The sequence below is a fragment of the Osmerus eperlanus genome, chromosome 13 (assembly GCF_963692335.1).
Source record: "Osmerus eperlanus chromosome 13, fOsmEpe2.1, whole genome shotgun sequence".
Taxonomy (NCBI): domain Eukaryota; kingdom Metazoa; phylum Chordata; class Actinopteri; order Osmeriformes; family Osmeridae; genus Osmerus; species Osmerus eperlanus.
The window spans coordinates 15,615,634-15,633,156 of NC_085030.1; the positions used below are offsets into that span (position 1 = coordinate 15,615,634).

The 17,523-nt window shown below is 46.2% G+C and overlaps 1 protein-coding gene across 1 annotated transcript in view; it reads left to right on the plus strand.

Moving 5' to 3' along the window:
- Nucleotides 1-610: 610 nt before the first annotated feature.
- LOC134032044 (complexin-1) overlaps nt 611-17,523 on the plus strand; it is a 29,192-nt gene continuing 12,279 nt past the window's right edge. The window contains exons 1-2 of the mRNA XM_062475836.1: nt 611-865; nt 1,688-1,803. Coding sequence (XP_062331820.1) covers nt 1,773-1,803 — 31 coding nt within the window. The 5' untranslated portion in view covers nt 611-865; nt 1,688-1,772. The remainder of the gene's footprint in view (nt 866-1,687; nt 1,804-17,523) is intronic.

Below are 17,523 nucleotides of genomic sequence, written 5' to 3' on the forward strand. Positions count from 1 at the left end.
GTTTAGTCTTTGAAGCGTGCGTCATCTGCTCTGGCATGAATGCAAAAATATTTGAAACAAGCTTTAGAGTTTTGTATATTAGGCTACTTCATTGTCATGGCACCGCGTTGATTGGTCGCGGATATGCTGGGAGTGTATCTGTGTGTGTGTGTGTGTGTGTGTGTGTGTGTGTGTGTGTGTGTGTGTGTGTGTGTGGGTGTGTGTGTGTGTGTGTGTGTGTGTGTGTGTGCGGCACTCAACAAACGATCCATTACACCAAAACAAGCCTACACATTTTAGACAGCATATACCCAACACTCATAAAAGAAAACACATTGGGAGGTTTGGTGATCCTGTTTAGGGTGGCTCCATAAACGAGTTGGTTCCCCTTTAAAGCAACACATGATCAAACCTACACATAGTAAAACAATTAGACCTGGTGAGAGACATAACATAGGCTAATTAAAAGGTTGGTCGTGGTTAAGAAGGTTAAATACAGTCTAATGAGTGTTTGCTACATGACCTCGCGCAAACTAGTCTTGAACGTAGCCTAGTCCATTGCAACGAAAGGGGCGGGTGCATAACGATTGACCGACGTAAATAATTGCTCGGTCTCTTTCGGTCTGAACGTGGGACGTTTCAGATAGGACCAGCACTCCATGTGATTCAGTGAGTTCGTTCATCATCAGCCGCTGCAGTTCCCTTCCTAAACACTCATACAGCTACTGTGCACGAAGAACCAAGGACGTCCTTTCTTGCCTGGAAGCTGGAGGTGCTAGGAGCGAGCATTTAACAGCCTATCACAATCTTCCATTTTATGACAATTTCATTTTCGAAGATCAGTAAATAATCGTATTTGAAAAAAAAGATTCCAATCGCCAGAAAGGTAATTATGAATGCATGAAGAAAATGCTTGCTGAACGGTTTACCCGGTTAACGGATGAGAAGGGAGCTATCCACAAGCTATGGTGCTGAAATCAGGCTTTGATCGAACAAGGAAGTGGTTTGAATCACCGATATCATTTGCACGGGGGTTTCACTATCAAGAATGCATTATATAATCGGATAAATGATACTATGATGGATATTTAAAAGCACGTTTGTGAAATTCATAAAAAGACACAGATTTGTGTAAATACCACTGTCATCAAAGGACACTGGTTTCTTATTAAGCTCATGTGCGATCGTTACACTTGGGATTGTTCATAAAACAACAGTACCAATTTCCCGTGTAAGAAAATTGAAAGTTTTTGTGTTCGTTTGGTATTTTTATATTCACCCTTAAATCATTGCATCTGGGGGGAATTGAAGACCTCCACGAGTATGAATAGTTGGGGACTGGTTTAAGTTATAGTGAGCGTATTTCAGCCTGGCATGAGCAACACGCTGGATTATAAACATCACACTCAAGTGAACTTAATGTTCTGAAAGTGAGTGCGATGGTTTCTTTTTGGTAAACTGGCTTCGACCCTGAAAGGATAGGTCTGCATGCTCGCAGTGTCCTATAAGCCTGCGTTTAGCCTGCGTGAATCTATTGACCTTGGTGTCCTTCATTTGGTCCTTTGTACCGTTATCGGTAGCCTTTTCCGTTGACAACCTCTCTGCAGTCGTCACCCTATGGGATTGTCCTTGTCTCTAACATGCAGTGATATGTAGTTTATGTTTAAAAGTTCGGTTGAGTAACAAGTTCCTACATTTTCTTCCATAGATCTGGCCTTAAAGGACTATTTCTTCTGTTCTACCTGCATGTAATATCGTGAGGATAAAGAAGGCAGGAACTAATAGTCATCATCATGAATTTTGTTATGAAGCAAGCGTTGGGAGGTAAGTGCCTTTTTTTTCCCGTCGATCGGCAACATGCGATTTAGAGTGAGGAGGTTGGTCAATTGGTGTGGAAAGCCCCTGGTCCAGCTGTTTGACTATTCGATTGCTTGTCAAAAAATAAAAAATAAAAATTGAAATCCACATGTTATCTGTATTTTGACTTGGAACTCCAGTGTCCAAGCCTCTACTACAGTTCCGTGTGGTTGCATGGTCAGACAGTTTGCGCATTTTCGCGTCTGCAGGGAATCTCTGTACACAAGGTTCAAAGCGCTGGGCCAACATAGCTGTTAACGTGAACCAGTTGCTGATATGTAACATATGTTGAACTATTAACGGATATTCTGTTCAAGACAAACCATTTTCCACATTAGCTAAAAAAAATAACGTTATTGCCTTACTCATACACAAAAGTGCTGTCATTAGGAAATGCACTTCTCAGCACAATAGAATTTATGCACATAACAGCTACATTAATTTCTTAATTGATTGTGGCAACGAGGCCAAACAATAGTATTTTAGGTGAACAGAACATATTCATTTGATATAATAATGCATACCATTGCCGTTTAAGGTGACTTATTGCCTAGGTGGCTTGTGTAGATAGATGTCTCCAGTCTAGGTGGGCTCCAGTGACAGGAACCTTTGATAAATCCTCCAGAAGCCCTATCAGACTGAAGCTGCTCCACCATTAAAATATGAGCTAGCGTGGCATCCTCTTACACAACCCTTCATCATCAGTGTTCTCCGTCACCAGGGTGACCCCGTCACCAGGGTGACCCCCTGGTCAGGCCTGTGGTGTTAGGTGAGAGAGATAGTCATGCTTCAGGAAGAGAATGAGGAAGGAAGGGAGGAGGGAGATTTGCTTCATCCAGCCAGGTGATGTCAGGGGAGGTGGGGGTGGGAGGGTGAGGGTTGGTAGTGGATCGGTGCCCCCCCAACTTCCCGGTCCAAGACACATCTCCATCGATCGAAGAAAATGACTGGAATTCACTGAGCTGCGCGTGAAGGGATTTTACGCTTGGAAAAACTGAGTGGTGTCAAGGTCCTCACCTTCAGCTGTTTCTGAAGACAAGTTTTGTTGTGTCGCCCCGGAATGGTTTCTCTGGGTAGTTGATGAAGTTTCTCTGCACCAGCCCCCCCCTTCCCCCTAAAGAGCCATCCCCTTGGTCTGCCCCCCCCCCCCCGCCCCACCGCACTGTCACTGGACCCTGTCGTAGCGTCACCATACAGCAAGGTCGTGCCTATATGGTGTGTGGTAAACAGGGGTGTGTGTGGTAAACAGGGGTGTGTGTGGTAAACAGGTGTGCGTTTTGCGTGTGTGTGGTAGACATGGGTGTGTGTGTTGCGTTTGTGCAACACCGAGTCTCATGTTACGGACAGCGTGAGGGGAGAACACAAACTCTCCAATCCTGGAGTGTTTGAATGTGGTCCGATGAGTGCCCTGGTGTACCGTAGGTCAAAATAGAACTGCGCGCTCTGCTTATTACAAAAGGGGCCGTTTATCGTGCATTACATCACCAAAACTGCTCATAGAAAGACAGATGACACCCCACACATCCCTCTACCCCCCTCCCCCTCCCATCCTGCTACTCCCAGCCTTCCAGACCGGTCCACTCCGGAGCCGGGCAGAAGATACAAAAACAGACAGATTGATCTTTAAACCGGGTTTTATATCATCTGGGTCGATGTGGCTGTAAATGCCCTGTGCCCTCTCAGGGCATCTCTCCTCCTCGGAGGTGGAGAGACCCCGCGTCCGTGACTGTAAACCTGAGGACGAGACGACCAAGTCGTTGGGGATATTCCCGGCAGGGGTGAGGCAGAGGGTGGGGGAGGATGGGGGAGAGTGGGGATTTAGAAAAAAAGACCTTTGCCAGTATTAGGTAATAAAGTCAGGGCTGAGCTGGAATGATGAAGGGGACATTAGGCCCGTGTTAAATCATCCTGGGGCTCAAGGTCACCTCAGAGGGGAGGGAGACACCGAGAGCCCCAATCTTGGAGTAATCAGGGGGGTTAGCCAGAGGCCTGCCGAGGGACTAGAATGCACAGGGAGATTGTGTGTGTGTGTGTGGGGTGGTTATGTAGACACACACACACACACACCACATACACACGCACATTGACACAACAGCGTACCCATTCCCTTCCCCAATCGGTTACATCAATAGTCCTGCATGGCCTCTCCTTTCACTCCTCTCCCTCCTCTCCTTTCCCTCCTCTCCTCTCCCTCCTCTCTTCTCCTCCCTCTCCTCCCTTTTGCCTTCCTTTTCCCTCCCTCCCTCCCTCCCTCCCTCTCCTCTTCTCTCCCTCAACTCTCTTCTCCCCCCTCCCTCTTCCCTCCCTCTCTATCCTTTCCTCTCTCTGCTTAGACAGGATGAAGGGCTGAGGGCACAGAACCAGCCTAGTTAGCCCAGTGGGCTAAAGGCTTGGTCCAGCAACAGTTACTGGTTTAACTCCCTGGCTGGGAACTAAGCAGGCTTCGACTGGATTGGTTTTCACATCATAGCTTGACTTCTGGTTAGAAGCTTATTCCAGACATGCTGCTCATGTGCAATGTGGGAAGTGTTGAGGAACAGAAGGGATAATTCTGAAAGGGAGTTGACCATCCAACATGCAAAACAACTGTAATATTGCACTGTAAGCAGGAGCTCTAGACCCAGTCTGGTCTCTCCCTGGACATGTCTAGACTGTAGACTTAAAGAAGAAAGGAAAAAGCAGAGTATACATGTTTGATTCAGAGTATCGATATCAACAGGCTCCTGTTCTCTGCCGTGGAACAGAATCGAATCAAAATCAGATCACATTTTATTTGCATAGCCCTTTTTGGTTTTTTTTACAAGCAATGTCCCAGAGGGTTTCACAGATGCCAGGAGATCGGCTCATGTAACCAATCCAGACCCTCGAGAAAGACAAGGACAAACTGTCTCCAGAACAGAAGTGCGAGGGAGAGAGAGAGAGATGGAGACGTGTCATACACCAACACCATTCCAGGATGGCGGTGTGGCAGTTTCTCCTCCATGGTGTGGACCAGAGCATGAGTCCCGTGGGCCTCCCTGCTGTACTGCTGAGATGCCAAAGGACTCGGAAACTGATGGATGGTCATAGCTCAGTGGTGGAGAGCAGATCAGGTTGCAGGTTCGAACCCCCCCCCCCCCGTAGCCTGTTCTACACTTCGACACAAGCGCCTGACGATTAAATATCTTATTTTCACTGTAAAAAACAACAACGCTGCCTTAACACCTTCGTTTTGCTGCTAAATGATTAAAAATTAAAAGCGCATACAGTCTAGTGTGCGTGATAACATGATGGTGATGATGCAGAAGGAAGGAGATAGTGCATTGCCCAAGGACAGAACAGAATTTGCACGGCCAGAATCGAACCGGCAACCTTTTGATTAATAGCCCGATTCCCTAACCGCTCAACAATCTGACTCCCTGATTGATTGATCACAGTCCTCAGCTCAGTACGGAACCAACAGAGCTAAGGCGGGGCTAAGGCGGGGCTAAGGCGGGGCTAAGGCGGAGCTAAGGTGGGGCTAAGGCGGAGCTAAGGTGGGGCTAAGGCGGAGCTAAGGCGGTGCTAAGGTGGAGCTAAGGCGGAGCTAAGGCGGGGCTAAGGCAGAGCTAAGGCGGAGCTAAGCGGCTTTACCAGACTGCTCTAGACCGGCCCAGAGGTGAGAGGAGGAGAGGGCCGTCTGAACATGATCGATGTATTGGTGGGTGTCCATCAATCCCTCGACGTCTGTCCTTGCTGCCTTCCCTGAAGGAGACAGCGTGAGGCTGTGTGTGACGGTGTAATCATGATAGATTGAGGAGGCCCAAGCCGGGTCTTGGGGCTGTTCTTGGATGTGATTGGCCTGTGAGGTTGGTGACTAGAGACTAACTGTTGAGATCCTCTGGTGGATATTCTTAGACTAACTGGCTCATCTGGTTCCCTGTGATGGAAACTGTAAAACCATGAAAGCCTTGGGAGTAAAACATTGTTTGTGTTTTAGAGCTTTTCACTGTGGATCAGGGTCGTTTCAATCCAGTTTGTCCATTGAATTCGGCACTGTGTGTTGTTTTGTACCAGTGCCAGTCTTGCTTCCTCACAAAGAAATCCTAGTTTCAAATCAAGTTGGACTTTCGAATCAGTTTGATCTAAAATAAATGTTTAGGAACACTGGCATAATTTAAGGTTATCATTTTAACATATGAATGATGTGAGGAAGTCTAAAAATCAATATGTAAAAAGCACAATCATAATGGCATTATAATAACCACCATCAGCATCAACGATAAACAAATAAACAGCACACACGCACGCACACACACACACACACAAACACAGACAAACACACGCTAAAACCACATCACAGGGCTTTTGCCCAGTCATCTGTGCAACCAAATTAATTCTTATTTGTATTCAGGTTTTTTTTTATTTTATTTTTTTTACCACAAGTACAAAAAAAACATCTTTGGCTCCGTCAGACTAATTATGTTTCCAAGTGGCTTCTCTTCTCTCTGGCTTCGAGAGGGGGCCTGGAATCCAAACAGTTGACCTGAGGCTGCGGGGAGCCAGGCGTGTATTACAGCACGCAAGCTTTACCACTCACTGATTCATGCATCGGCCTACAAATGGCTAATGGCTCACACTGAGATGGGCTGTTGTTGTTTTTAAACTGTGTTTTCTCTGCCTTTATCAGCTTTTATTATTGACATGACTATTATGGAGAGACAGGATAATCATTCCGATTCGAAGCCAGGCACCTTGTGTTAGAAATGAGCCCTAATGGTATGCGCTCTCACCAAGTGAGCTCCCGGGACGCCCCCGGACTGTTGTTTTAATGGTAACGGTTGACCAGGAAGTGTGTGGTGGGAGGACATCACACTCCAATGAACAGGCTCCCTAGACAAGCTGCTGCTTGTCACAGTTCTTGATTGTGGTGTGTGCGTCTCAGGCGAATAAAACGGCACGCACACACACACACACGTAGAAACACACCCACACACAGACATACACACACTCAGAAATACACACAAAACACACAAACGCATATTTACACAGACAACAAACGCCGCCGTCCCTCCTACAGTACACCTGCAGCATCGTCTGCCAGTGTTGACTGTCTGGCTCTCCTCCCCGGGACAGGCAGGATGTGTAGGGGGGTCAGAGGTCAGGGCCCAGACAGATCCCGCCCAGCCAGACCCAGAGTCCTCACCAGGGCCTGCTGCTTGTCCTTGGCCCAGCCCACCAGGCAGAGCCAGGGCTTCCTGGCGTCGGCCAGCGGGGATTACCAGAGAGCTCCAGACCCCTCGCTGCCATCCTGAGAGCCCTGGTGCATCAGGGAGTCAGATGGCTGAGCGGTTAAGGAATCGGGCTAGTAATCAGAAGGTTGCCAGATCGATTCCCGGCTGTGCAAAAATTACGTTGTGTCCTTGGGCAAGGCACTTCACCCTACTTGCCTCGGGGGGAATGTCCCTGTACTTACTGTAAGTCGCTCTGGATAAGAGCGTCTGCTAAATGACTAAATGTAAATGTAGTGCAGACCACAGACTCTCTTATGCACCATACGTGCATGCACACACACCATACGCACACATACACACGCACACATGCATACACCATACGTGCATGCACACATACACACATACCATATGCACACTCATGCACATGGACACACACACAAATACACCATACGCATACAGGCATACACACACACTATACACGCACACTCACAGACACACCCCAGACACATTACATTTCCATTTCCATTTAGTCATTTAAGTCATTCCCTGAGGCAAGTAGGGTGAAGTGCCTTGCCCAAGGACACAACGTCATTTTGCACGGCCAGGAATCAAACCAGCAACCTTCGGATTACTAGCCCAATTCCCTAACCGCTCAGCCACCTGACTCACAGCCACATTACTCCCAAACATTGCACCATGTGGTCTTTCTCCCGGCTGCAGTGAAAGAGCCTCGGGCGAGTGACTCATTTGTTTGGCTTGGTTGTTTGCAGTGATGCAAGCTTGCTTTGTCATCCGTATTTCCTTACTCATGGCAATTTAGCATCTAATGGTTCAGTTTAACGTAGGAGATGGTGTTCTGGTGACGTTCAGTCTGGGACAGACATATGATCCGACAGCCATGTTGTGTTTGGGTAAGAAACACACATAACAGTAGTGGTGCTGTATGTTGTAGTGTTGCTATGAACACAATATATGATATCAGTGCATCAAATAAAATGTTATTTGTGTAGACCGTTTTACGAGCAATGTCACAGAGGGCTAGGGTACAGGGTGAGACTTTAGTCAATTGTGCGCTTAAAAAGACTAATTACTAGGTGAATACTGCGCATTGGAATATGAATTGGTTACAAACGCCTCGGATTTTGCCATGATTCCAAAAGGAACCACTGTGAATGTCAAATATAGACTTGTGACGTAGACTCTTGGATAATAAGAATTTTCCGCTCAGGGTTTCCAACGCGGCAGGCAGCCGTACCCTAGCCCTTCCAGGGACAGGAGTGCGTCATCTTCTGGCAGGGTTGAAAGGTTCGAGGTCCAGGACCGTGCTGGGTCTCCTTGACCGGCATCCAAGATGGCCACCCCCCCTCGTGTGTCATCTTGGCAGAGGAGGCCTTATCTACCACGGCCAGGTTTAAACCGACCGATACAGCGTTCATGAGACCGCCTCCCTTAAGGTTCTCTGGGAGGTCTCTCTGTGGTTCTTCCCTGGCCACCGCCCCCCCGGCCTCCCCCCGCCTCCCACCTCCCCACCTCCACCTGCTCTCTCTGTGTCCTAGAACAAACACAGAGGCTAATCAGGTCCTCCAGGACTCAACTACAGGTCTACTAAATGATCTCTCTCTGTTTGGTGAGCTAGGCTGTTTATCATGTGTACTTGTGTCTGGTTGGATTGTGTGTGTGTGTGTGTGTGTGTGTGTGTACACGTCTGCATGTGGGCTATGCACACACATCCTTGCCTTACTTGTGTGTGAGTGCACAAATGTGTAATTATCTGTAACAGTGAGACATAGGGAGTGTGTGTGTTTGTGTGAGTAGGGGGTGGATTTGTGTGAAATATAGTGCAAGGTAAACATGAAGCGCTTTTGGATCCCTGTCGTAGAGCGATAGACCCCACGCTAGTTCTTCCATATAGGAGGGCCTGTGTTATCACCCTCTTCACACGCTGGTGGTACTGGCAGTTGATATGGCAGGGCGTCAGCAACAGCTCATGTATATTTCACCCAACAGAAACAATCAAATGACCATTCAGGGATGGCCGTTTAATGTAAATGTGCCTGGCCGTCAAAAGCTGCCGTAGGAGTGGACCCTGGAGGGGCTCCCAAGAGGGTCAAAACTCAAATTCAATTAGCTCAGTAATCCACTCAGTGGAGTATAGCTCTAAGCGTCATTAGATTACGTGCAAGTCTGCATGTTATTCAGAAGGGTAGGTTTGTTTTCAAACGTGGGTGGGACATCTCTTTCTAATAAAAGACGATGCCTAATAATGAAACCTCCTCCACCACCATTTTGTAACTCAACGTGGTGGATTGTTCCTTTTCCCAGTCGAAGCCGGGCACGGGTGGAGCCCCCTCGCTGGGTGTCTGTTTGCCGAGCGGGCCTTTGGCCGCTCCGCTCCACCGACTTGCAGAGTGGGACATGAGGGACATGTGGGGCTGGCTGGGTGGTGCTGGAGGGGGCAGAGCGATGCCCTGGACTCTGCTGGTGATGTAGAGCACTGTCACACGCGCCATCTGTCCTAGAGAGTGTCCTCCGATCGGGCAGGGTCGAAACTGGTCTGGATCGTCACGGAACGAGGATCAAAGGGGGATGAATTTAGCTCAGTGGTGGAGGGGTTTGACTGCGGATCGAGAGGTTGCAGGTTCAATTACCCCTCGTGGCGTGTCTGAAAATGTCTGCAAAACGACGGGAGTCAGGTGGCTGAGCGGTTAGGGAATCGGGCTAGTAATCTAAAGGTTGCCAGTTTGATTCCCGGCCGTGCAAATGACGTTGTGTCCTTGAGCAAGGCACTTCACCCTACTTGCCTCGGGGAGAATGTCCCTGTACTTACTGTAAGTCGCTCTGGATAAGAGCGTCTGCTAAATGACTAAATGTAAATGTAAAACGAACACTATTTTGTTGTTGTTGTTGCGTTGCGATCGTCCTCTGCTGCAGCGACTGCAGGAAGAAGTGAGGAAGGAGTGATGTTTCTGTCCGGCGGCTGAGGAGCCGGTAGGTTGAGAGCAGTATCGTCCAGAAAGCTCTGATATTTTGTTTTGTCAGGTTAAACGCTACCCCCCCCCCCTTCCCCTCCCCCCGGCGCTGAGTCATCCTATGATTCATCTACCCTCAGAGTAAAGATATAAGTGGGTCGGGCTGGGAGTCAAAACTCCACAACTTGCAGGTCTGTCTCTTCCAGTCGTGGTATGCGGGTTATATGGTGTGGTATCGCAGCCCTTCTGGCCACAGCATCTGTAGCCTGTTTACGTTCCGGGCAAATATGATTATGCTGCGATAAACAATTCAGAAGCCCCACTGTGTTCTTTTACTGAATGTGAAAATATGAAAATGAGTCCTTCTGCTCTCCATGGCTCATCCACACCGAGTCTAATATTCCCTTCAACAAATCTGCTCTCATAATTCATAAGCTGTATGGGTGAGGGAGAGAGGCAGTTATTTACTGAGGATGTTATTTATAAAATATTGTTTCACTCATCGACGGTTCTGCCTGCCTTGTGGGACTCACAGACACGTTCGTGTGCAGGCTTGCACTTCACCTTAAAGGATTGTTTTTGGTGTTTACCTAGCCAGATTGTGTAGAGAATGTCGACCAGTAAAATAATAAGTCATATTGTCTAAGCCTAGATAGTCCCCAGATTTTTTGGTTGGAAAAAGTTATTTTCCAATTTACGCTAGGTATGGAAAAGTTGATTGCTTTGTGTGTGTGCGATAACATTGTCCAATTTTCAACTAAAGTTCCCTTGCTGCTACAGTATACTACTCTGTGCCCTTTAAACCTGAATAACGGAGACACATTTTGAAGCTGGGTTTGCGACTTTGCGATTGGTGCCTTTGTCAACAGACACACTTGAGAGCCCTGGGTGAGTGAGAAAAGACAGCCGTGGGCAATCGAGAACCAATGTGCTGACCTCTGAAAGCCTGATGAATTCCCTGAAGCTCTCTGCCTAAAAGCCTTGCCAGAGGTGGAGGAAAAAACAAGTTCAAACCATCACTGCAGCTGTAGGGGGTCAAGGTTTAGTTACTTTTTATAACCTTATTCGCAATGCATGCAGGGTATGGCTGATTGACTGGTTTTACAGGAATAATTCGGCAAATCTCTACTGAATGTGAAGGGAAATGTCACTTTGAAGTCTTTTGATATGTAGGCCTTGTTGCATTATTTTGCAGTGGAAAAAAGCTTACGTTATTAGCATAATATTATTAACGTATGTGCAAAAGAAATAAATTAAAAAACAAATAGGTTGACAAAATCCCTGCTGGCTGATTTCTGGTCATGGGTAAACACAGTCTAAGCTGCCATTGCAAAGGGAGATACTTCTCAAAAACACAGAACAGCCAGAGGACACAATAGAGCTCTAATTAGTTTGCAGATGTGAATTAGGAGGCAAATGCCACACTTGCCACAATTTGGGGATTTTTAATTGTGCCAGTGGCTTGGGAAGAAAGTGGTTGGAATTTAGCCACTTAGCTCCATGTCCCTTTCTAATCACGAACAGCCGGCCAAACAAACCCGTCCGTTTTCGCCTAGTTTGGAAATGTCCTTCTCTGAACTATAGTGAATCAGATCACCACATCAAATGGATTATAAATTGCGGGGCTAACCTCAGACACACGTCATCCTCTTTTTCAAACACTAGGATCACGAGAGGATGAGCGAACCTCAAGTTCAAGTCTTTTATTGTCAGATGCACAGAACAATACAAAGTCAGACTGGGAACTGAAATTTGTAGGACAAGACAACACAAAGCAACCTGGCATAACGTAACATAAGTACTCAGAACATAAATGACACCTATGATAAGCAAAAATATAATAAACGTCCTAAATATACAAAATAATATACAATACAGTATACTAAAACTCTAATACACATAATAACCTACACTAACCTTAGACCTATACTAACCTAAAGACAAGAACCTCTGGCGCGATGGCAATAAGGCGTGGAGGACACAGCGGAGTGGAGATTGTTTCGTTGTTTGGATTTGTTTGGTGGCGTCACGAGCGCAGATCAAAAACAGCACTCTCCCTGGAAGAACTTTCTAGATGGTGTGATCTCATTGCACTAACATTGTTTCCACGGCCATTTAAGAATTTGATCAGTTTCCTCCACAGTGTGTTTCAGTGTGATAGCTTGTGTATGGTTTTGAATAATTTCTATGGACTGATTACAAAATATAAACACCCTTTATTTTGGAAACATATTCAGAATGTCAGCAACGAAAAGAATCGTGTCTAACGCAAAAACAACCTGTGGGTCAGGGGACTTTTTCATGTCCCCATTAGATAACTTTAATGACACGAACAAGGAAAGTAGCCCACAGTGGTCTAACTGACCACCTAATAAGGGACATGTAGCCTTCACTAACAACCATCACAACTCATAGAAGGTTCCAGACAGTGGTTTGTAAAGATCTGACAGGTTCCAATAGGAACCTCGACTTACAGCGGATGTGATGAGAGACAGGCACCTGGTTGAAAGGTCATCTGTTCCTAAAGGACCTCCCACCGGATAGCTTTTGAGACAAAACTGACCTGGATAACTGTCACTTCACAACAGGTCACTCAATCGATAGCGACTGCGTGCCGGTATCGTTGTTATTTGGTGCCCAGTAAACAGTGACTGACTGTAGGGAAGCACTGACAGGGCAGCTAGCCGCTCGGCTGAAACACAGGCCCCGGGCTTTTGTCCAGTACGACAATGGCTCAGCTGTATCTCCGTGATCCGCAACCAGGACAAAGAGACACTCCCCTGTGGCCAAATGAGCTGGAAGAAAGCCTTTTGTGTTTTAGTTGAATGTGGTGACGTATCCATGTGTGTTGGGGATGAGCTGACAGAACAAAGGGTTGTGTGGGTGATGTGTAATGTGCGGATTTCATATTGACGTGAAACGGTTTGGAATGGGCAGGGGACAATTTCATTGTACATTGTGGGCTAGGTTGCTGTTTGACAAATGTCAAATGTACACAATGTTTTATTTTACAATAGGCAAATTTACATCTCAAATAAATACATTTATAGTATGGTTATCCATAAATGCATGAGCGGGTTTTGCACAGTAGCACATGACCATATAGAGTTAGAAAGCAGTATTGATTGCCAATACTATGACCAATACCATGTGGCTACTAAGAAGCAGTGGATCAATCTTGGCACGCTCCACAGATTACAGATTACATTTTCAAGACGCGTCATTTCAGCCCACAGGGATTCTCTCAAGCAATGGATCAGAGTCAGGGTGACTCTCAGACTTTCATTACAGCTGTCCAATTGCTGCTAATGCAGACATAACAACCTAATGACACCAAATGGGGGCAAAAATGAAGAAAGTCTGTGCTTCACAGATAAATGGCTCCCACAAGAGATATTGCTGTTCACCTCGCTCTCGACTTATTTTAGATTTAGCACCTGTGTGAGTTGATCTACATTCAACAAGTTACATAAATTATGTCAGAGTTTTTATGTGTTATGTTCCATAGGGAATAATTCAGAATTCACAACAGCGCTGGCTCAAGCACTGAACCTAAAGAGTCGTTTGTGTTATTTATCTTTTTTTTCGCTTTCCATTTTGGTGGTAATGAGTCTCCTGAATGCTACAGATGATGAATGATACAATTACATCTCAAGAAACTGTGTTCGTTATTAAGAACCAGACATATTTCAAGCCACAGAGAAAAATGAGTCAGGTTTGATTAAAACGGTAAAACACACAGGAAAGGAAGAATCCTAAAATGAGGAATACACAGCAGAACAATTTGATTACTGAAAATATTGTGCCTCCTCACCTTGGGGTAGAATTGGGGTTTAAACATAAGTCATTTGGTCTTTGATTGTGCTTTGTGCAAACATACAGTACTGTATTAACTAACAAGTGTGAGAAAAATGGTTTCACAGGATTTGGGGTAAACATTTTTATTTTACTTTGAAGTGCAGTAGTGATGGTGATGTTAATCTTAAACCACTAATTACCTGCCTGGGAGTGTTGATTAATTCCTGTGTGCTCAGTGACTGTGACAACAACATCCACCTGTGCTACGTTTCACTGCAAAAAAAACCTCAAAGAAAAACAAAAGAACAGACAGAACAGCTACTTATGCGATGTTACATATGCACCAACTTCAGCCCAATCTTTGAGATCTCTCAGGAGTTTTTCCTTGTCTTCCCTGAGGGTTTAGGTTGGTTACAGGTGCTGCTGGTCTGTGGGCATTTGTGAAGCCCTCTGTGACATTGCTTGTAAAAAAGGTAACAAATTGTAACAAATTTTGATTTGAGATGCAACTGTGCAGAATCTGTCCATGTGTACGCCACACACACCAGAACAGGGACCTGTAGCTGGAGGCCAGGGTGAGGCGAGGCGAGGCCTTCTGCTTCTCATCTCTGCCGTTTAGCACCAGCTGAGATGAGCGTCACGCTCCTCTGATAGGAGATAACTCCACATCTGACACCTTCCCTCTTCACACTCGCCTGCGTTACACCAGAGTCACAAAACCTCCCCCCCCCCCCCCCCCCCCACGGAAGGATGAGAGGTTAATTTTCCAAGCGAGCAACTCCTGTCAGATGCATTAAAGTAATGATACATAAAAGCCAAGCGGAGAGAGGGCATTGTTTTTATGTACTCTGCAAGTTGCGAGCGCGTTTCTCTGAGTGAGAGGATGTCTTGAGTCACCCGGCGACAGACGCTACTGCCTGCCATCCCAGAGTGCGGCGCGGACATCCAGCTCGACAGAGCGCCCGAGTGGCGGCTAGCGTAGCTGGCATGGACTCTGAGAGGAGTTGACCAGGGCGCGTGACGATGAGTAGAAGGAGTGTGGGTGACGAGGGAACACCTGATGCTCACTTCAGGAGAGAGCCAGGCCTCCACAGAGACGCCTGCTGCACGACGAGCTAAAAATCTGTCATGGCCGCGACCGCCCTGCCACTTTCACATCAAAGTCTTTGCAATTTTCTCTCTCCCGAAAAACACACAGAGTGTCAATTTCAGGGCACTCTTGTCGCAAGGATGCCTGACTCTTCAGATGCCTGACTCTTCAGATGCCTCTGACTTTAATGCTACACTTTTTGTTCTGTACTTGTGATGTCAATATTCTCCCTGTTTGTTGCTGACTGTTGCTTTCATGTCTTTCTTTGAATTCAGGCTCAGTCTAAGACCCATCCATGATATAACACCTCTTTGTTCTGCGCCTATTTATACCTCCAGTATCCCAGCTGCCCCGGCCTTCACTGCCTCCCATGATACACATTAATTGCTCGAGGACTCAGGAAGGTGTTTCGATAAGGTGGAACATAAATAGAGCCCACAGATCTAGATACTGTCAGTACCTCTTTGTCTGCAGGACAAGGTCAGCCACACACACACACACCTGAGTCAGCATCTTTAAAGCCACCGTCCTTCTCTGAGTTTTGTCTCTGTCATCTCTGGGGCCAGTCGCAGTTCGGTCTAGGCCTGACTTGGGGGATTTTGCTTTTGACATTTAGAGCTGGACGTCCTCCCAGCTATGGCGAACTGAATGCGGCTCCCAAATGACCTTAATACAGAGCTTCCCTCTCTCAGAGAAACACTTCAAAGCACCCGGGGAGATTATTGGCGTGGCGTTATTGGCGTCTACTGAAGAGGAGGGGGGAAAGCTCAAATGGCTTGTCTAAATGTTTGGATTCACTGATACCATGGTAACCCCTTTTCTTCTATGGATGTGTGTGAATTTGGCTATTACGTGATTTTCTTTTGTCATGGTTCAATAACATAATTGTTGTACTTTTACTTTGAATATGTAGAGAATCGTTGAAGCTAACTTATAAATGGGAGAAAAATATGCTGTAAATCTTCAAGTTAGTAATTGTTCAAAATATATGTTTAACACTTTCACAGCAACATAATCATGAATGTTTTCTGACGTTTAAAACTAATCTTCCTGCTATTGATGTTTGAAGAACAGTAGGCCTATGTAGTATGCTTCAGAGGATTATTTAGGCCATGTACTTTTTTAAGCGGAGGACATAAAAGGTTATGTTGCATAATATCTCACCAATATCTCATAGTATCTCACTTTTATAGTGTGGCGTCACAGTTCTGAAGGAGACAGACATGAAGGATGGTAGCAAAGTAGCCTATCCTTCAGACTCGGGAGAAATGAGTCATGAGTAAAACAGAGAAACGACAGTCAGTAAGACCCACTGCCACGGATAAAAACTAAACTGGAAGGTACAAAACATCTTCATGGATAGATTACTGAAACATAATGTTAATCCACATATTTTTACGGAGAGAATTTTGTGGATCTCTGGAGACTTTGCTCGCAGACATGCAGCAACCTTTCAGGTTCCGAGATGATACACTCAGTGCCCCCACATGCTGTGAAAGGGATCGGCATAACACACACACACACAGAAACCCACCCCATGAATGACAGAAGAGGGCGAATCCATCTCATGTTTATATAATGGTGTTAGTTTTTCTTAGAGAGATCAGATTGCCCTGTGCGATCGCTGACATTTGCGGCGTTGGCAAAGAGACGGTGATTAGTCAAAGACGGAGCCACTAGGGTCGGTCCACAGATTCATTTGGAATAATTCTCCAAAAGCTAATGGAGGCACGGGCGTTAGCTGCCAGGATGGAATCACAGCGCCTGACGACTCGGCAGAGGCGGGAGGTGAAACCGGGGCTCGGGGCTGAGCTGAGGCTGAGAGGAGAGGAAGGGGCTCGGGGCTGAGCCGAGGCTGAGAGGAGAGGAAGGGGCTCGGGGCTGAGCCGAGGCTGAGAGGAGAGGAAGGGGCGTGGGTCTGGGGGCTTAGTATTCAACGTGCGTTGTATTGAAAAATCCATACCCTGAGAGGATCCTGGAATGGTGTTCTTCAATAGGCTACTTATGATAATGCCTGTTGCCCAAGGAGATGGGTGCACTCCTATAGTTCCCCCAGAGGCCAGAAGGTTGAATTCAAGAGGGACGACAAGCTTGGCGATCTTATTGCGGAAAGAGGACGAAATATTTTTTCATAACTGAATACATTTTCATAAATATAATAGAATACAATTTACACCTATATATGGCCAGTTGAATTTATCATATATTTTACTTATCTTTCATCTCTGAATCAAATCGGGGTACTGCAAAGCAGGTTTGTCAAAATCAATATTATGATTGATGCATTCATCTGTGTATGAGTTTTAACCTTAGACTTAACAAAAACAATGAGGTTTTGGTATTTATAGTTACTCCTTAAGGAAAGGCTGAGAAGAGACTCAAAAAGCCAACTATTAGGCTGAGAGCGGTAGCCTATACAGTAGTGATGGGATAACTCCCTGAACTGCTGAACTGGAATGAGACCAGTACCAGCCCTCTCACTCATGCAGAAAATATAATTACAACAAATGCCAATCTAAAATGGATGACTCCGGACCACTGCTCTGCGCTGCCAAAATCCCTTTTGAAAGTCCACAGGCCGACATCTGAACGTGTTTCGGCTTTATATGCAAATTCTAATTTCTGACTGCTGAAAGTC